The sequence below is a fragment of the Taurulus bubalis genome (assembly GCF_910589615.1).
Source record: "Taurulus bubalis genome assembly, chromosome: 3".
Classification (NCBI taxonomy): domain Eukaryota; kingdom Metazoa; phylum Chordata; class Actinopteri; order Perciformes; family Cottidae; genus Taurulus; species Taurulus bubalis.
Window position 1 is genome coordinate 31240982 of NC_136591.1, and position 21497 is coordinate 31262478.

Sequence of the window (21497 nt, forward strand, 5' to 3'; positions counted from 1 at the left end):
CCGTAATGTGTCACAGATGTGGAAATAGTGGATTCATACCCGGATCCTACATGGCTCTTGCATGCTCATGTGTGGGATATAAGCACTGCATGTGGTTTGATTAGTGACATATCCAAATGAGCAACAGGATATCTAATATATTGCACAGCTTGCACAGCTTGAATGTTGCACATTTGGTAAAACAGGCTGTAAGAAGATAGTATAGGAGGTTAATGCATCATTCAGTATTATTTGTATTAAGACCTAAACTGAGTGATCCGTAAGGCCAGCCTTTTTTAAAAAAAAATTTTTTTTATTTTTCCTCCACTAAGTTTGTGACATAAGAACAGTGCATGCATATCAAAGAAAACCGACTTGAATCTCAGGTGCACTGCAATAATACGTTAATATAAAAAAAAGTCAGCGGCAAAGTGAACCCACGCATTGCTGCTTCTTCCTCCTGCTGAGCCGTACTTATGCAACATCACAAGTGGGTTGAAATGTTGCACAAGTAAAACCTACTGAAGTTACTGGAACCTTCCTTTGGTCTTAAGATTCAAAAGACAAAATATATATATATCACAAAAGAAAAAGCTGTGGAGAAGTGAACGCAGTCCCGTACCTGCCCCGTGTGTTCAGTCTCGTCCTTGTTGATCAGGTACATCAGGAAGAACCTGCACGCGGGAGGAGCACGAGGCGTGAGAAACATCGGAGATCAGAAATACGTGCGACTTTAAATGAGTTGCTGCACTCACAGGTAGTTGGCTAGGTTGTGCTCCTGTAAGGTGTGGGTTTCAAACCCGTGAGGCGTCCGGTCAAAGTAGTCATTCCCGATGCCGCAGATGAAGCATTTGGTCTGAAAGAGGAACGAGGCGGGGCGAACTCATAAATACCACAATACTCTTATTCTCTTCTGTATCTTCATCACAGGACAATAAAGAGGTCTGTTTATCATACAGGAGAAGATATTTACTGTTGTCGCTATATTTCACTTTGTTCGTCACTTTTAAATGAGGAACCACCACAATAGTCTCCATAATTTCAGTTGACGTTTTCACATGAGCCAAAAATGAACCAGGCAAAATGCACCAGACTGGGTTTGTTTGACACAAACCGAACCATTTAAATATGAAAAACATAACATAAACACATTTTGTGGCTGAATTGTTTCCTCCTAATGCACACAGTCTCACCTCCATGTCCTCCTTCACTTGCTCCTGCTGGTCTCTGAGCTCACCGAAGGCATCGATGATCAAACCTGAAGGGGGGTGCAACGGTTGGTTGGTGAGCAATGACTTGTAACACATTTGTAGGCGCATTTATGCTTCAGGAAGCAGAACACAGACACACGGCAGGACAATGTAAAGATCGTGTACCCTGAATGATGGCCAGCAGAATGACGATGACGAAGAAGAAGAAGGTGATGTCAAACAGGATGCGGTAGAGCTCATAGGAGTCTCCAGCTGGGTCCTCCAACTCGTCTCCAATCCCACCACCAGCTCTCACGCCCACATACATGTGGAACAAATAGCACTGCAGCCAGGAGAGGAACAGGAAAGAACCTTTGAGCTTCACTCAAGATGAAATCACGAGGAGAGTATTAAAGGCAGTTGTATCTTTTTCTGTGGTTTCAGACAAAAAAAACTAAATTCATTGCACGATGTTACTGAGGATTCAGTTTGCGACTGGAAATTTGACGTCATCTATTGTGAGAAGATGATAAGAAGAAGAATAAAGCTTGAAGAAGCAAAAGATGTGTCTCATAAAAGGTGAAGAAAATTACTCTACTGTTCTTTGAGAGCAAATACATGAATTCACCAGCTATGTAATAAATCATTTGTTATGTTTTTCATTCAGTTCACAAAAGAAAATATATTTTTCGACTCAGTCTCGTTCTCACCTCCTGCTTTCATACCACAATAAAGGCCACCTGGCAATTTTTTTTAAAGCCAAACATATAAAATAAAATCTCCAAACATTTGCCCTTGCTGCAGGCCGCAGACATGGAAAGCCATTTTTTCTATTTTCAAAATGTCTTCCTAAATGAATACAGACCGTCATCATATCGTCACACTTCATGTCGGGCGCGTCTTCATCCTCGCTCTTATTGTAGAACTTCCTGAAGAAGTTGAAGGCTACCACGGTGTACAGGTAGACGACCACGGCCAGCAAACCGACGGTCAGCATGAGCTAGCAGGACGAACAGATCATGAAAATATATCCAATCACGGGAATCTATCATTTGACCTTCATTTATTCCCAGTCATCATTTGAACTGAGCGTTGAGGGAGCGGCTGTGCCTGTTCTTTAAATGTAGATTGTGAGAGTAATCTCTCCATCTTATGCCAGATAACTGAATTAACATGTCAATGTCAGGGCAGATTTCTCTCAGAGAGTAAATGGAGCATAAAAGAACTGCAATATTCTTAGGCCTCGACAGCTGAATTGAGAATTTTAGGGCGGCTTTCATCAATATTCAGAGACCTTCAGCAATTCAGTAAATCCAATTCACAACATTACAGAACTTCCTTCTGAACAGAAATGCATTTATATGTGGATGATGCCTGATGCATTGACTTTGAGAAAGAAAATAAAGACGTATAAAGATGAAAAACCCTTGCAGGAGATAAACATCTCATCTCTTATTCCATTACTTTGAGCTATTTCAACCATCTATTCACTACTTTTATTCTACTACCCAATAGTCGTAGATTAATTACTTTTAGCAAAGTATTTCAACACTTATGACCTATCTATTGTCATTTACCTAAATATTTGAGTTGTTTCAGCATTACTTTTAGCAAGCTATTTTATTTATTGTAAGATATTTAACTTACGGTTCAGACTTCCAAGCTTGAAGTTACTACACACTTACAATCACAGTGAGAAGTAAATCAAATTCTATCTCATCTTTAATTAGTTTGATCAACTCGTAAACAATACTAGGTACAACATGTTTATACTGTGCTTTACTAGATTAGAGCAAACTATCTTGCAAATCACATCCCTTTACTCTTTTAACAATTTAAAACCCTCTCGGATCTCCTTAATTTTGTTCTAGATCTGAGTAGAAGCCTGGAAAAAGGGCCCGTTAGAAAACGTTGCTCTGCCACATGAGCGATGGCCGTTGTATCGGTGCTCTGGCTCCCTCTACTGGTTGATGTACGTACCTGCTTGCCATTGTGGGTAACAGAAGAGAGGATGGTGCGAAGGGGCTTGAAGCACATGGCGATGTCCAGCATGTGGGCCGCAAAGAAGAAGTTGTTGAAGTGTCCGCAAATGGACATGGTGGTGTACCAGATCAGATACAGGAAGAACTGCAGGGGAATAACGGCCATTCATTAGGGACAGGTCTAACGAGTATTTAAAACACGTTTGCATTGCTCTGTGTATTTGTCTTCAAGCGTGAACATAATGTTATTGTATAGTTCGGCATACTCTCGCAACATATGCTGATTTTTGTATTATTAAATGAACAGTTTTTTTACCCAATTCTTATTTTTACTCATTTTAATTTAATCTTGTCAATAATTGCAAACAAATCTCTGAGCACAGCCTTCATAGTATGCCACCCTGCATTTCACTACACATATTGTGTGTGTGTGTGTGTGTGTGTGTGTGTGTGTGTGTGTGTGTGTGTGTGTGTGTGTGTGTGTGTGTGTCTATTCCCAGTAGGACCATAAACCCATAAACATAACCATTGGCATTTTCTTATTCATGAGGCTATTTATAAGGTCCTGGTTAAATTACATTAAAAATAGATTAAAATAACGCTATCTAATCTCAATTAGTAGAAGTACAACGTAAATAACTTTAATTGCCAGAACCCTAACCTTGAGTCAAACATTGTATTGTATTTCCCCCACAGTGCTTTTAGTGCACACATTAAATTAACTTACATTGTCAGTCAGAACCACGCCCATTTTCCAGATGTGGTACTTTGTATCAATGGAGCTCAGCCTGCCAACAAGAAAACACAATGTTATATCAACTATAACTATGCATTAGGATCATAAGGTGATAGCTGGGTTTTCTATGAATCTGCTTAATTTTGAGTTCGGGGAATTTCAATCATTCTATCCACGTATCTGCTAATTATCAGTAAACATGAGAAGATACTGTATTGTTTATGGTTAAACTCAGTGAGTCCATCCAACAGCATCAAACATCGCCATCGTCAGGTTATGTTCAAACGTTCATGCTTTCAGACTCGCCCTAATCTAAAAGCCCTTTGAGTACACTGTCAATGATCCCTGAAGACGAATAAACTGCTGTTTATTTCCATTGGTTGTAAATAGAGTAAAACAAGGGTTGAGTTCTCACCAGGAGAGCAGAGACGCCTCCTTCTCTACCGTCTCCACTGTGGGGTCAAAGTCCAGAGCGCTCTTATCCAGGCCCAAGAGCTCAGCGATTCGCTCAGCTCCATAAAGGTCGCCATATTTGTTGATCACCTACACATTCAGAGACAGAAGAGATCAGCTCGGTCACCAAAAATTAGAAAGAAGTGCAGTCGGTTTTAGAGACGATGCAGCAACGCAGGATGCTCCAGAGTCTGTAGAGTGCATATCAATATTACCCTCACATAACATGTGAACAACTACGGAAATCTGCTTTAGCCACTCATTGGAAAAAGTCAAATAATGACAATAAGACCAATTTAAATGTAATAAGGACGTCATATGTTATGGCAAATTACCATTACGGCCTTTTTAAATAAATAGAAAACAATGCCTGTCACATTTGACTTATTTTATTTAGCTATGTATTCTATAATCGGGTTGATCAGTATCTGTACGTGTTGTAACTTTGGCCTGAAATTCTTCTTAAATACTCACCTTGCGCTTGATGAACTTGTCCCAGTAGTTGCTGGGGAAAGACCTATGAAAGAGAGGAGAAGTAAGACTCAGCTGTGGTACTACAACAGTTTAAAACTGTTAAATTCCCTCCTAAAGTCGGATAGATACCGAACTGCATCCAAAGTGCGTCAGCTAGGAATGATCATTACTTTCCCTGTTATTACTGTTGAATTTATCAACAACGATGAATACTTGATTAGTTAATTTAGCGATTAATCGTCTAATAATTCAAAATATTCTCTAATCTGGAACTGGTCAGCTTTGCGTTTTGCATTAGAAATGTTGCAGCTAACGCTTTGAACTACTTCCCCACACGACCGCATTCGGCTCGCCATGACTGTGACTTGAGACGTAGCCACCGACGATATTTGATTGGTACCTTTAAGTTTGGTACCCAACCCTAGTTCTGTGTGATCATCTGAAGACAAGTTGTTAAATGATCCACATAAACCATTAAGAGGAGACTACTGCTAAAGCCAGCTGTGAACGCGGCCAGTGACCCACGGGGTGTTGATGACGAGTCGATCCCACTGGCCCTTGATGTCGTCGTCAGACGGCTGTTCGGTGATGTAGAGACCATCGAATTCAAGCTTCCTGGCGATCTCTTTCTCTCTCTTGAACACCACCAATGGAACCTTGTGGCAAACATTTTAAGATGGGTAACTTAAACTGTAGCTTACACAAAGGAATCATCTGCAAATACAATATTATGGTCTCAGTGAGGACAGTCTGTTGAAGTAGTAATGGCATGGCAAATACACCTACCTTCAGACAGTAGTACCCGAACACACAGACAAGGGAGATGACCGTGTGGAATATAGCCAGGAAGCGAAGGGTGGGGAGCATGTAGCCGCTGCTCTCCTGCAGGACAAACTCATCCATGTCGAATAATGTGTTAATGCCATCATCCTCCTCGCCATCCCACGTCTTTGCCTCATCTATTTCTTCACCAGCTTCACCAGTGACCTAAGAAGCAAAGAGTATATACCACATATACAAGGAAGGATCAGTGTCATTTACATGCTTTATTTAATGTTAATATTAGTACTTTTTCCAACCTTACCCAACACACAAATTCAAAGCTTCCAAGGGGTATGTTTGGTTTCCTCAAAGCACAGCAGAGAGAGAGAATACCCATTTCAGGTAGCTACATCAAATCAGCTCATGTATGCATGCGTATTTGTTTAGAATGAGGATTATGAACAACTTTAATGTCTAATCTTGTAACTTTTTTTGGATAGAATTTCCAATTTTATATGATTTAGTTATTGTGCATTTGCTTGTGTCAAGACGACATTCGACATTTGAAAAGTTTGGCTTTTGTTCAATAAAAAAAGATTGTGTAAAAGCACAAGTTTGAGAAACTGAAGAAACAAGTTTAGAAGAGTTTAAAAAGGACAGTTGTGGGGCTTTGGATACTTCGAGTATTTTCCATGTGAGTGGATCTGAGTTAAAACACAAGAAATAAAAAAAGAATTCAAATATCACCGTTGATTGAAAGAGTGCAACGCAATGAAAAGAGAATTAGAGAATGAAAGTCAAGCTTACGTTCCTCAAAAAAAAAAATGGCAGCAAATAAAAACATTCGATTTGTGTGGACTGAATATAAATGCCAGATTTCCACATTTTCGACACGGTTTTACATTGTTTTGCTCTTTTAATCCTGTTGCACCCTCCTCTGAAATAGTTTAAAAGAATTCTGGAAATTCAGTTAAAATGTGCATTACATTTGGATGGAAACTGGACTTGAGTTACCTTGTAGAAGAGAAGAATGAAGTTGATGGCAAAACACACAAACAGAGCCAGGAAACGCAGGTTGTAGAAGTTCCGGGCCAGGTAGTTCTGGAGGGAAAACGCTTGATTACCCGCGAGATTAACTTTGTAATTCTTCTATGCACATTTTGGAAGAAACAAAACAGGAATGAGTTCTGAAACACACAATACTGAGCAACAAGACATTTTGAAACTATTGAAAAGAAAGCATAAGTGGGGCTCACCAGTATCTTCATCAGATAGACCTCCAGAACGGCAAAGATACTCAACATGAAGGCCGGCGCGGCCTCTTTCGGCTGACTCGATCTGTTCTTGGGCTTCTCCTCCACCACTGGCTCCTTGGCCTCCTCCTCCTTCTTTGGCGTATCCTCCTTCTCCTGGTTCTCTGTGCTGTTTTCAAAACAGTTTGTTTATTTTATATGATAATAATTCATTTTCCTCACACTTCATTTTACTCACTCTGCTTTCTCAGGTTCGCTTTCGGGCTTCTCGACAGCCTTGACAGCAGGTTTCTGGAAGGAGAGAATTATATTGTCATGAGCTGAAAAACTGAATGGAAGAAATAATGAACAAGTAGATATCTGCAGGGTTTAAAACCATGTATCAGTTGAACTGTGTATACAAACCTTCTTGTCAGCAGTGGAGATCTCTGCACTCAACTCAGAAATATCTCCCAGGCCCGGCTCCACATGTTTTCCTCCTCCTTCCCTCTTGGGATTCGACAGCATATCCAACATTGCATCGACCTCTAAGTCGCCTGCTGGTGCCATGGCCGTATCTAACCTCCCAGATGACTCTACGGCTTCCACCCTTTCTCCTTCAATCACATCTCCGTGGATACCGAACTGGGTCGGGTCAGGCATGTTTCCGAGGATGTCCGTCACCTTTATGTTCTTGGCTCCCTCGACGAGGCCACCGCCAAACATGGAGGACCAGATGACGTGGAAGAACCCAAAGATGAGGCTGTAGATTCCCTTGAAGAAGCCAGTGAAGAGCATCCAGAAGAAGGAGAAGAAGCCGGTAATAATCTCCTTGACGCTCAGCTTCTTGATTTTCTTGAACTGCTTGCGCGCGTTTTTAACAGAAAAGATCTGGCGGACATGTCCGATCTTCTTCTTGACTGAGCGGCATGCAGTGGTGAAGGCTGAGACCGACTCTATGGCGCCCTCTTCCTCTCCAGCCAGCTCGTCCAGCATACTGTGAGCCTCTTCCTCGTCCTCGTCCTCAGGTTGTTCAACCACATCTGGCTCGGAGATCTGCGAGGCCAGCTGCATCTCAAAGATGGTGTCCTCGCAGAAATTCACAAACATCTCCATCTTCTCGCTCTCCGTGCCCTCGTTGACCACGTCAAAGATGAACTGACGCTTGGACTCTTTGACCTGCGGCTTCTCCCACTGCTCGCGGCTCGACTCACTGATCTCAAAGTACACCCTCTCTATCCGCTTCGCGCTGCCCATGATTTCAATACGACCCAGATAAGGCTCAAAGTAGCTCAGGACACTCGCAGCCAGGTCTAGGAAGGTGGCGAGTCTGGAGTCGTGTGGCATGTGTTCAGACAGGTTGGTCAGCAGCACTGCCACGTTGAAGCCGATATCTTTGGCCGGCTCGTGGAACCGCTCCACAAAGTCTATGTAATTAAACATGTCATTTTCATCAGTCTCTGCACACGAGAGCAAGAATTCAATCTCAGACTGGCTGTACTGCATCTGGCTCTCCATTGACTTCTGGAACTCCTTCTTTGAAATAATGCCTTTGAACTCCGGGTCGTACTCTCTGAAGTTTTCAGAGGACGTCAGGTCCTTCAGTTTGAGGAACATATCAAAGAACTTGAGGATCATTTCCACATTGCTAGAAGACTCCACCAGGGTGTCAACCATCTGCTTTCCAATCGTTCCGTTCACCACATTACCTAATTACACACAAACACGATGCATTATGCACAACATGATTTACATGCACGCTCAAACTGTGTCGAGATGTTTGTGTTCTTGCTCATTTCTTTGACAGCGAATGACAGCTTCAGGCTCTTACCCTCTAGCAGAGACAGCAACATGACAATCATGTCCTTCTGTAGATCCATCAGCTCCTTCAACAGCTCAATCTGACTGGCGTCCTACAAGGAGATGAGAGTCTTTCTGTTAAAGCTTTGCTCGGGAGGAGTTTCCCCAAAGGAAGAACAACACAAAGTCGTTTAGACTCCAAATGTTCACCTCAGTAATGTGTTTTGAACGCCTTTACGACAGGATAGTTATTAAAGAAGCCCAATAGAAGTTGTGGAAAATGTATCAAATAACTAACCTGTCATAGCTGTACGTGGCATAATGTTTTAGGCTTAAAAGCAGTGATGAGAGATATATTGAGAAATTAGATAAATGTTTACAAGGAGTACAAAGGAAGAGAGCACTACTAAAAAAAGATCGGCTTGTTTTAGTTGTATCCTCTCATGCTGAACTATATTTTCCTTATAAGGAGATGCTTTCCAAGTAGAAGAATTACAAGGTGTATTGTACCTGAGACAGCTTCATTTGCATGTTCGCAAATACATGCAAGAAGCCAACAACTGCATCCCAAAGTCTGCTGTGAGCTAAACTCTGCTGGTTCCCAATACATGGGCCCTGTAGGAAAGAAATGATGGGAAAGAAAGAAAAAGACATTTGATTAAATATTTGTTAAGGTAATTTCATTGTGGATTTATTAGTGTTGACTGAGGGATCAGCTTCTTACCTGAATATACTCAGTCAGAGAGTTGAATATCTGCTTGGCAACAGATAAAGCTTTGGAGAAGTTGAGTCTTCCAGTCTCATCAATGACATTCTTGCCAGAGTAGTACCAGTAGAAGTCACTGATAGATTCCTAGACAGCAGTATCACATTGTTAGACAATAAATATAGCGGCGCAGGTAAGTGTGTGAACATATTTGTGTTTTACACACCTGGAGACGCAGCAGATAGTCCACAGTGCTGATGATGATGTTGACTGTGGTCGTGTTTCCAGTTTGGGTTCTCAGGAAGTCCTGGAAATCTGACAGAAAGAAATATTTTCTCATCCATGTCCTTCCTCTTCTCATGGATCACCATGCCGTTGTGGCGCAGTGCAGAAACAAGCCATACAAAGAAAACACTGATGCATGACTTAACAATAAGCAGAAGCGGGAGCTCACCTCCATTGTGCCCCTCGCACAGAAGTTGCAAAAACCGGAACAGATCTTTAGTAAATTCATCATTCTGTAGCACCTTGGAACCTTAGAAGAAAATACATCTTGGTGACAACAACTATGACCCGACACAATGTAATTTAAGTATTTATGTATTGAATATAACACAGTTGAATAATATGTAAAAGCCCCTCAAAAGCAATTATAAGGGGGGAAGCAGGACAGGTTCAATACATAATTGAAGTCCAGGGCCTTTAGATTGCAGGTTTAAAACTGAATCCAAAGAGCTTTTTGTAAAAATGCCCTTACATTAAACAACAAATGAAACACCTGGAAATTTCCATAAGCTTGAGGAAGCCAAACAACTTTCACATGTTGGCGGGGTTTGAGTGTGATGAAGGATGTCATTTCAAGAAGAAAAGCAGTGGACAGACGTGGTTACATAATTCACTTTTAAAATAAATAAAATCAACCAGATAATTCATTCAACACAGCTAAACAAAATGAGCACAGAAAGACCATGTGAAAGTTGGACATCTGTATGGAAACCAGCATTGTGAATAACGCCCCTAATCCAAAGCAACACAAAGCTTTGCTTAGGCTGTGGAAGAGTCCACAAACCTTCAGTCAAACCCTTGAGATGAAGCACTTGTCGAACAACAGCTTTGAGCATCAGTATTAGGATTTGCATTAGTAAATGTTAAAACGAGAGGAATGGGAACAAATAACACACAAAAGGACGAGCAATGGATTCTTGAAGATCGCCCTTTCTGTGTACACTCTGCATGCAGTTTGTCCCTCCACATCTGGGAGAGAGCTGCTGAATAAAGCAGGACGTATGAACCACAGATATGGAAGAGACATTCAGGGTGGAAGCATTGCCATATCAAGACGATCTAAATGTGCTATTTACCCTTAGTGTTGGCTGTCATCGATGGTTTTTATAGAATGACAGGAAGGAGACAAACAATACACGAAGACATAAGCAAAAAGAGAGGACATTGAAATACAATACAAAGAATTATGAATATTTCGTCTACGAGTGAAAAACAAAGTCATGCAGTTAAAAAGAATAGTTTTAGACGGGGGGAGGTCATAGACTTGGTCTGTGTCTGTGTTGTATCCAACGAGCTGAGTAGCAAATAAGAATTCACAACAGTAACACAAATAGTAACTCTGAATTGTTAAACATAGAACTCGATGGAAATGTTGGGCAGAGGACTGAATGATGAAAAGACAAACAGAGTTTGATGTGAAAAGTGTTAACTGAAGAGTTTGTTGAAAGTTGAAGAGAGATTTGTTTTTAATGCTGGACCATGTCCTTTTAGACACTCAGAAACCACTGCTGTGAAACAGATGACAGCATACATACATTCCTTAATATCATCAAAAAGGTGAAAGGAAACTGGCTTGATACTTGTACTACTACTACTACTACTACAACTACTACTACTACTACATATTACACAGTCCCATAATATATTTAAAACCCATGCCTGCTTGTTTTACTGCAACACAATACCGACTTAAAAGGCTTCAAGACTGTAGCACAAAAGCAGAAAGCTATTTGTATACATCAAAATTCACATTGACAGCAATGTAATTCTGATTGTTTCTTCAACAAGGGCCATAGAGAAACTACTAATTAGGAACTAGCATGTATTAAAAGCTCTGAATGGACACCTAGGTTATGCAGTTGTCATGGTTCAGCATTAGTTTAGTGAAGGTTAAAACATGGGGTGTTTTGTTGTTTTGTGATCAAGGGTAAAGACATGTGCATTCAACAGGAGAGGTCAACTGAACTGTCAGAAATGTGATGCTCGCTCAGAAGACTGAGGAAGGGGCAACAGGTAGGATCAAATTTCCCATCGATAAGACGTCTCTTAACTTACATGAGCCTTCCTCTGACACCATGCCAAGTCCTTCTGCTTTGTTCTGCCTCTCAAATGCATTCAAGTCCAAGACACTTCGGAAAGAAAACTCAAACGTAAAATAGAAGCACTTGATGTGAGCACAGAAATATTTTTTTGTGGCATAGATAATATAACAGCATAATACCTGCAAGACTGCATCAGTCCTGAGAGACTCTTGAAAAAGCCTGCATCTCTTTTCTCTTTCAGGTAATCAAGCATTTTCTGGGATAAAGAGATGAAATGCATTAAAACAAGTGATACTCCAGTGTAGTTTCTGAACATGTTGGTGGTTGGACAGAAGAATAGGAATGACACAGTAAATTGGACAACACGATGAACAAAGTTGGATATTTGAGCCGCTTTATCTGACCTGCTGAACTTGCACATTGCCTCCATTTAAGATGGAGATTCCTAGTTTGAGGGTGCAGGTCACCATGGGGCCCAGACGTCCTGATAGAAAAGAGTGAAAGAAAAGCTGCAAGTCAACAACATGAAGGAAAAATAAATAAACGCAAGGTGTGTGTGCATATGGTAAGGAGGAATTTAAGGGTACTAGGGCTGCAACAACGCGGAGAGAAAAAAAGAGCAGCGCAGAGCCGCCAGCGTGTCTGAGATTGGAGTGAGAGACTGAGAAACGCTGAAGTCGTGATCTTAGCAAAAATAGAACATCTTGGATGTGACGTGTCGAGTCTTGGCCAACCAGCGTTAAGATGTCTACAGCGGCTTCATTTCCCTCTAACTTGTTGTTAATGGAAGCTAGTCAGCTTGCTATCACGTTAGCTAACGTGTTTGGGTTGTGTATTGTCGTTAAAGTTCCGTTATGTTCCGTTACAGTTCAGTCTTGCTTGTAAAAAACCGTAACGTGGTGAAACATGCCGTCACCCCCCGGTCTGGTTCAGTTCACGCTGTCACTCGTTAACGTTAAATCGGCACACTGGCGGACCTGGCTGCAGGTTGTTTTTTTACTCAAAGTAGACTGAATCAAATCACGTAGTTGGGCTTAGCCAACAACGTCATTTCGTGGTTGCAAGAGGCCCAGAATGAAATAGTTTAAGGAAGAGGACTCTATATGCAGCGCAGCTTGATGCAGAGCTGAGATGAGGTGGAGCTGGGCCTGGAGGTTTCGGTCAAAACAGACGTGAGAGGAGCAGTACAGCTTCCCACTGTCCCAGTGTTTCATACATATTGATAAAGCAGGGCATGCTAAAGCAGCCTCTGCTCCAAGGAGATCAATTACAGTAAAAAGGCAGATGTAAAGCATACATGTGTATGTTTTTAGTGTTAGTCCATTTTAATCTAATTTGTTTAATTAACAGCTCGGGGATGTTCAAGGAGCAACCTGTTTGTGCTTTCTGAACATGTTTTGCATTGCGAATTTGCACTGTCACTTCTGTTTTTGAACAAAGGGTTGGAAATCAATGTTTTTTTGCTTTTTTTATCCGATTCATCGATTAATCAAAAAAATAATCAACCGATTAATCGATTATTAAAATAATCGTTAGTTGCAGCCCTAAAGGGTACCAAAAACATACTACATTATGTTTAAGATGGCAGGTTAGCTTTTTTGTGTCTTATTCATACATATTAATTGTTTCCCCCAGAAAAGGCATCATATTTAATGGAGCTGAAACTCCCCAGAAAAAAAGAGCTCGTAAAAAACTGCAGAAAGGTGACAGAATGACTTCCTTTAAACTGCCTGCACACTGTGGAGTCCAGCTCATTGTTACCTTTACTGGCGCTGCTCATCTGCAGCACCATCTCCGCGGCCCCGCGGGCGTGCAGCCTCGCCTGCTGATACAGGATCTTTTGCTTTTCCATCTCTTTTTCCTGAGGAGCAACACACACGCACAGCCGTCATCATCAGCTTAAACCTCTACGTACCGGTTCTGATTATTTGCAAGTGACAGAGTTTGGGTAAACTAAGATGTTTTGAGAACGTGACAGAGACATTGTTATCAGGACATCTGCCTGAATGCATACCTCAAATGTCTTTTCTTTCCCTTCCTCTTCTTCTTCCTCTTCATCCTCTGCACAGCTCTGAAGACAGAAAGGTCAACATTCATGTTGTTAAATCAAGTCTTTCCAGAATGATAGAAACATAAAAAATAACTTAAAGGCCACTACCTTTGCCATCATGTCTGCATACGCAATATACAAAGGATCTTCTTCCAAGTAACTGAAAAGAAGTGATGTCCCAATGTATCAACAACAAATATTATTTTTATATTTTATACTACATGAAACAAGAGCACATACTATTATATTTGTTAAATAATGTAAGTACTACATCCTTAGCGATTAAAGCATATTTACAGTACGTCACTCTTGAGTCAATAGACTTCTTAATGAGGAAATAATTTGTTAAAATAAAAAAGCTAAAAGCAGCACATTTAAAATAAATCACAGAAACCAAAAATGTAAAACATCTTCCATCATACCGTGCCTTTCAAAAAGCACATTGAAAGAGTTATGACAGATGCATGCTCACTGTGAGTCACGTGACTCTCTCACCTTCTCTCTGTCAGAGCGTTGTGGCTGAAGTGGAGGATGAGTTGGTGAAGAGGGTCCGGCTGGATCTCAGCCACCTCCTCTTCCTCCTCCTCCACAATTTTCATTGGGGTTTTCTGTAGGAGTCCACAGACAGTTAGCACTGTCTCATCTGATCACTAATCATCCCTCTAATTCAAAATATTTTGTTTTCTATCGTCACAAACTCAGTGACAATTGTGCCCATTCACACATTTGTCAAAAACCCAGTGATGAGTCAGTAACATTCAACGAGCACTAGCATGCAAATGATTTTTTTTTTGCCATGTCCTGGTGATCCGTGGAGAGGACAGGGCAAGGACGTTAAGTGTAGATGATGGACAGCGTTGAAACCAGTTTTCAAATCCATGCATGTTACAGCAAACAGATGCAAGCAGTAAGCCATTTGGTGACATGACTTTGAACATGAGGAATGACGCTGACAGTATCGGAGCCTCACAAAGAGGGACTACACAAATGTCCACGAGTACAAACTAATCTTGAAAGACTTGTAGAATAAACGTATTTAAAAAATAAATCCTCAACAAGAAGCAACTGTATCTGAGGCTGTACTTATTTAACGGCAACGTTTTAGTGTCTTTATGAATTTGCTGCACATCTGCGTACAAAGATCTAATGAAATGTGATCTTCACACGACTACGCAAGCATGCCACTGACGCCACGGCCACAGAAAGTACTGCAACGTCACGGATACACACTACAGACTTACAGAGTACAGCGAAAAGACAACTGATGGGTTGGATCCAGATCTGACAGCCAAACAGCTAATGACTCCTATTCAACGGCCCTCCTTACCACTGCTGTTAGAAAGGCAAAGCCTGCTTTCCTAGAGACGTGAGCGCCGGAGCCGGCCCTGTGTCTCCTGAGTTGGTCATGCAGCCTCTGACCCCTGACGGATCTCTGTTTGAAGGGTTTCGCACGCTTAGAGCGAGGGCCGCCCCTGGGTGCTTTGGGCGAGGTCCCCACCCGGGCGCGCTCCCAAGGCTCGACGGGCGCAGTGCTAAAGAAGCATTCGGCAGACAGGACTGGCAGAGGGGTGCCAACGCAGGGCACATGGGGCAAGGGCAAGGCGAGCCCAGTACTTACTGCCAGATCCTGAACTAGCTTCTCCTCAAAGGAGTACTCCTCTGCCTCTATCCAAAGTCTCTGATAGGCCGGGATGAAGAAGTTGATAGAGCGATGCCTGGGGAGGGGAGGTCGGGAGGAATGGAGGGTAGTGGGGAGGGAGGTACAGTGGCATTAGGGTGGGTTCTGGTGAGTGTTTGGAGGAGACAGGAAGGAGAGATGAAGGAGGGGAAGGGGTTACAGGAATTGCATTTCAGGCAGGGGAGGTGAGTGGTCAATGTGGGACCCACTGGCTCTTCTGACTGGTCACGTTTGGGCTCTCACAGAACCACAGTTCCTTCCTTCAGGTTGTAAAATCCATTAGAGGAGCATGCACACTTTAGGGGAGATATGCAGTTTTCCAACAAATAGGTGCATCGACAACTTTTTTTCTTGTAGATGTGTGTTGTAACATAAGTTTTTGGCGAAAAGTCAAATGAAAAACAGATCTTTAAGAGCCGGAAGCAAAATAACATGAAACAGCTTTTATACTTTATATTACTGTAATCAAGCATACTTTTGTGAAAATGGTCGCCAACAAATAAAAGTTAAAATTGTTTTAAATAGATTTCTTTCTTTCTTCCTCTCTCCTTTTCTTCAATCGTTCCTTGTACACCTGAAATGAGACAAGGCCTGCAGCTTGCAGTGTGTTTCCGCTTTCCAAATAAGTTTGTTTCAGTCAATTCTTGGGCTCATGCTAGCTGACCAATCAGAATCAACAGTGCAGAAACAATTGGTTGGCAGGTAGGCAGAGATATCGGTCCACAGCCTGGTGGATGAAGGGGGTGATGAAGCATTCACCCTGTGGTTTCACTTTACCGTCAGCAGGGAGAACAGGCGGTCAAAGCTGGAGGCTTTGAATGCCCTTTCCAACCAAACCTCCCGATAGCCATTCAGGAAGTAATTATTATTTTTGTATCTGAGGGAGGATGAGGTAGTGTTATGCAAGAAAACAACACAGAGGAGAGAATGTCATTAGGGAGACAATGAGGGGTTCACATGGGCACACAATCAAGAAAAGAAATGCCCCACCCCCGACGACTACTCGGTGATTGCCTGTTATGTACGGTTAGATTGAGATAAAGCAATGTCTTAATTGGGTTTTATGTCAATAATGAATTATTGACATTGTAAATCAGTTGATATGTGTTGAAGAGAATCACCTGGGTAGATTGTAGAGCGGAGCCATGCGGAAACACGCCACCACAGCACGCTTACGCTGTTTGGACAGCAGCTTATGCCGGACAAGCTTCTTATTTCTCAGAGGCTGCTCCACCTGAGGGACAAAGAAATGCTGAAGGTGAAACGCAAAGCGGGGACCGATTGTGTAGTGACAAAGATGCTATATGCTTGGGACTGTATTATGTCAAAGGCTTTGTTGCTGCAACAAATTAATATCTTTATGATTAATTAATCTGCTAGTTACTTTGTCAAGGGACTCCTACTGCTTGTTATGTCCAACCAACAGTCCTAAAGCCCAAAATGTTCAAATTCAAAATAAAATAAAACACAGAAATACAGGACATGATTTTAATAGATAAAACCATTGATTATTTTGTTATTCTTTCTTTATTAATGACATCAATAACTAACTGACTTATTCAAATGGTTGCCTATTAATAACAGCTGCCTTCTGTGCTCTGATAGGGTGTCACCTGAGTGGACAGTTGGTTTACCTTTATTTTCTAAAGAGTAATACCGCATTTGCTTACCTTTTATGTCCTGTGACATATTGTTGTAATAAACATGTTTGTACCTGCTCCAGGTGGAAGACAGCAGCTGAGATGCTCTGCACTCGGTCCACTGTGTGTTCGGAGTTTGCAGGTTCCTCGCTCTTCACCACCACGTCCTGGTACAAGTTCAGCTGCCACTGAACCGCTGGGTCTTCAGACTACGACGCCACAACAATCAAAGCATTATACTTAAATCACTGAAACGGATCTTTTGCTAGAATTACAACTAGAGAGAACATCATCTCACTTTGTCTTGAAGATGGAAATTCTGACGCAAGTGCTCCTTCACCTCATCATCAGTGTCTCTCTGTGAAGGGAAAGGGTATTCATCACAGAGACAAAGTGTTAATATCCTGTTGGTGGAAGACTTTAAAAGATAATAGACAGGGTGTTAATGTGTGTATAATGCTTTCACATTGGAAAACATTAAACAAATAATTGTAATTCCATAACCTACTGAATGTCTACCGCATCAAAGGGGAAAATTAGGGAAATTAAAGCTGAAGTCTGTGATGCAGAAAAAGAGGATACAATCACATAAGCTTGGTCAAGAGGTATCACTCAATATAAAGTATAAATGTATCTTTGACAGGGGATTTAGAAAGTTACTCTCTATGATGAAATTAATAACTTTATTAAAGGCTCATTCTATTAATATCATCTATCAGTGAATACATATTGAGACCTAAAATAACTGAAGAGATGGCTGAATGTAAAATGAGACCACTCCACCAGGTTTCTCGTGCTCTCATAGGCTGCAGCTCCCCAGCCAGTTCAGATACTTAGCAGGTTACATGTCTGGAATGAATGAAAGAGACACCAGCAAGCCTCTCGGCTGGCGTCTTTGAACAGGTCAAACATGGCACTCGGGCGCCGATGTGCGAGCGGCGAGCCAATGAGACTCTGATCTTGGATCCTGTAGTGTGAAGGAGACATTACCAGACTGTAGCGTATCTTGGCGAGGGAGATGAGCTCCTGGTCTCCTGGGGTGCACATGTTGAGGCCGATGGGCAGCAGTTTCTTCAGGGCGGCTACGATAAGGGAGGTCTGGACGGAGTAGTACTCGCCTCGGCGGCGCTTGTGTTTCCTCTCCTGGTCGCCGCCTGACTACAGAGGGAAAGACAACACAATGTTAACAGACGTATCGTTTTAACATTGCTAACTCCCTAACAATTAACTTTAACTTTCCCCAGCATGTATTTGTAATTGAACTTCATCCTATTTCATTTATTTATCCTACTGTTATCATCAATGTGGTTTAGAGAGCAAAATTAATCCAGCTCACTCAATTATCATCAGGTTGTGCAATATTCTCCCTGATATGCCTTTTATTGCGTGTTTTGTTCTTTGGTTTATTGTTAATTTATTTTGTCCCATAAAACAGGTTGCATCAAAAAGTTTTAATTGACACTATTGCTTTTAATTTATTTCACATTATGAATTGTTTTTCTACTTCTACAATCAAATAAAACTCATTACATCCTCAATCATGCATTTGCATCAGATTGCTGCTTTTATGTGCTTTATGTTTTTTTACTTTCTATATGGCAATGGGATGATTTACCTTTATTTACCCACAAAATCTGAGATCCAATTTCCAAACACTATGCTTTCAGATCACAAAAAGTATTTTCCTTTCAAAAACCATTAAATAAGATGAAATGCACACAATGACCCAAAGTGCCTCAACATAAATAAATTAACATGCTGAGTCATCCGGGAAGAAGAGCTGGGGAGGTTTTCTCCACTGTGAGTTATTGCGTCAAAACAACCCGAGAGTGCAAATAAATGAACTGTTTGGCTGCGCCAAAACAAATAAACAACAAACTCCCACAGTGACATCGTATTGAGCGACTGCTGAACCAAACAAACACTGTCAACATCCAGATATATGACCCGACTTTACGATAACATTCATATACTAAAAAGTCATACGTCGTAAACCCTCGGCATTTGAAGGCTTGAACTCATACAGTTGATTTGTAGAACATCTCACATCTAGATATTCAGTGTGTTCAGCACTTGTCTGGGGATCCATTAAAAACACAGGAAAAGTGCTGAGGACTTTTCCATTCATTTGCAAAGTCTGTAAAATACAGTAGCAAGAAACGGAGCACATGGCAAACGGAGCTTCTCCTGGCGATCACGTCAGGAGAAGTATTTAGGTTGTGTTCAGCTTTTCCAAAGTGCTGACACAGTTAAGAGGACAGCAGGTGAGGAGTGAGACAAGTCCAAATAAACCCAAAGAGAACTAAGATGTACTCTCCTGGGTCCACTACAGGACATACGTCTTACAGAATGAAGAGGTCCCCTTCCAAAGAAACATTATTCATCTTAGGAGGCCTGAGTTGCCTCACCTTTACTGAGTAAATGTTATCAAAACTCTTGCAAATTCAGATTTGTACTGTCTGAAAACACAAACCATTAGCGCAATGCTAATAACCCCAAAATGCCATTTTAGGTTTAAAGAGCTCAATTTCTGACCCACATGAAGTTCATGGAGATTTGTCAGTGTTGGTTCCTACTGTTCCCTCGAAAAACCTAAAGGAAATAAATGAATCAATGCCTGTTTCATTGAAGTGATTTATTTAATATTTTATAGGTCATTCAGTCTCTCAATACTTAGAGCCTCTCCTTATATTTGTGGTACTCAGTCCCGCTATTCGTTTTTGCAAAAGACTTAAATATAAAATAATTGCTCACAAATATAAAGTATCACTTAAAAAATGGCCAGATAATGTTTTCAAACAGCTGGCTACTGTAGTTACTGGGAAATGTTACTAAAACAAGTGGAAAAGGGCTATTTTCAGCCACAAATGAATACACATTAGGTGCTCACATGAGTATTTAGGAGGAGCGTTTATGTTGGACTGACTTGAAATAAACTACAGTGCCCATTTTCCTCGTAATGAAAAAATCTCAGTGTGGCTCGTTGATGGTTTTTTAATAGTTTCTGGCCTAAAATGGAGGTCGCAGTGGAGTTGCATTGGGGTTTGAACGCAAATAGGATTCATTCATTGCTGGATTAAACAAAGCTTCAATACAATTAAGTTTTCAGTAATCAAGTCATCAAGAAAATCGTTTCAGCCCTAATCCCTTTCAGAAGTAATTTTCATTAAATTAATGTTGTCATCAGCAATATCTATTATTTTGTTATATTTACCTTGGACATCTTCGGCTTGCCCTCTCCAGTCAGGAAGCCCAAATTGTTGATCTCATTCTGAACCACAAAGTTTTGCTCCTCACGCTTAAAGTTCTGGGTTCAGAGGACAAAGAAAAGAGGTTAATCAAGAAAGACATCCTCAAGAGCAGCTTACTATTATCAAACTTCATATTGTGATACCACTAATTGATTGAATAGTAAGACTTACATGGGACTTGCACCAGAGGATGAAGATCTCCGCCACCATCCTGAAGAGCTCATTGGAGTCGCCATCCGGCTGCTTCAGCCATCTGGACCTGGAATGGACGGAGACATGAACCAGAGACATTTTTTATTGAGTTACATTAAGTTGTGTTACATCTGTGCAGGACACGGCAATACATGGTTCATGGTTCATTAACCAGACATATAGGTGCATAACGCTCAGGGACTACAGGAAAACAATCATGATGTTTAAAACTGGATAAACTAATGTTTGGTAATTAAAAATCCCCCTGGAAATCTTGCAATAAAGACTATTCTTTCTCTGCTGATATTGTACCTGTTGTTGTCCACATAACGGATGAGCATGGGGTAGAAGGCGTAGAGGTCTCTGCAGAGAACAGCAAACTCATCCAGGATGAGCAGCTCGGCCTCCTGGGTGTCACCTTTACTGTCGGCCTTCAGCAGCTCCTCTTCAGCCACAACCTTCGTTTGCAGCACATCAACAACTCATCTCCAGCAATCAATTCATTAGTAAAAATGTCCTCACACAAGACCCCTTCCAAGTCAGAGGTAATGATCTCCTCCCTGTATGCTCTCTCAGTGACAGTTAGTGTTACCCTCAGCAGGTGTGACTAAGCATAATGTTCTTGGACTAGCTCTTCTGACTACTGACTGCTCCAGAAATACACTATAAATGCAGCACCTTATGATGAGTCAGCAAAACTAAATCTACTTTACCCACAAGTGTCATTAAGCACAGGATACAATGTACATTATATACTAAGCTCCCACCTTTACTGTCTTGTTCTTCAGTTTTTCCAGTGTTGGCAGGAAGTGGGTCCTCAGCAGATCTGCTCCAGCCTTGCAGATAATTGGCTGAGAATAGACTGGAGACAGAGACAATGGAACATATATATTCTGGACATGGGCAGCTGAGACATACAGACACCAAAATCATTCCTCTGTGCCTGGAGATTATTGGCTCTGGTGTCAAGTGTCACAACGGTCGACTATATTTAGCACTTAGTTTTCGAACAACCACAAGTTTTTTAAGTTATATGAGCCATTGT

The 21497-nt window shown here is 41.4% G+C and overlaps 1 protein-coding gene across 1 annotated transcript in view; it reads right to left on the minus strand.

Annotated features, from left to right (window-relative positions):
• Window positions 1-21497, minus strand: part of ryr3 (ryanodine receptor 3) — a gene marked incomplete at its 5' end in the record, with an annotated part of 107068 nt that overhangs the window by 1353 nt on the left and 84218 nt on the right. Inside the window, 37 exon segments of the mRNA XM_079215247.1 lie at window positions 602-653; window positions 735-835; window positions 1173-1237; window positions 1356-1512; window positions 2035-2169; window positions 3150-3296; window positions 3879-3939; window positions 4303-4430; window positions 4815-4857; window positions 5340-5470; window positions 5601-5801; window positions 6591-6677; window positions 6833-6998; window positions 7068-7120; window positions 7235-8517; window positions 8640-8721; window positions 9119-9223; window positions 9333-9461; window positions 9541-9629; window positions 9769-9850; window positions 9856-9866; window positions 11655-11728; window positions 11821-11897; window positions 12046-12125; window positions 13403-13502; window positions 13656-13712; window positions 13800-13851; window positions 14187-14299; window positions 15310-15406; window positions 16491-16603; window positions 17084-17218; window positions 17308-17367; window positions 18000-18167; window positions 20224-20316; window positions 20432-20519; window positions 20765-20910; window positions 21220-21314. Of these exon segments, the coding sequence (XP_079071373.1) occupies window positions 602-653; window positions 735-835; window positions 1173-1237; window positions 1356-1512; window positions 2035-2169; window positions 3150-3296; window positions 3879-3939; window positions 4303-4430; window positions 4815-4857; window positions 5340-5470; window positions 5601-5801; window positions 6591-6677; window positions 6833-6998; window positions 7068-7120; window positions 7235-8517; window positions 8640-8721; window positions 9119-9223; window positions 9333-9461; window positions 9541-9629; window positions 9769-9850; window positions 9856-9866; window positions 11655-11728; window positions 11821-11897; window positions 12046-12125; window positions 13403-13502; window positions 13656-13712; window positions 13800-13851; window positions 14187-14299; window positions 15310-15406; window positions 16491-16603; window positions 17084-17218; window positions 17308-17367; window positions 18000-18167; window positions 20224-20316; window positions 20432-20519; window positions 20765-20910; window positions 21220-21314 (4856 nt within the window).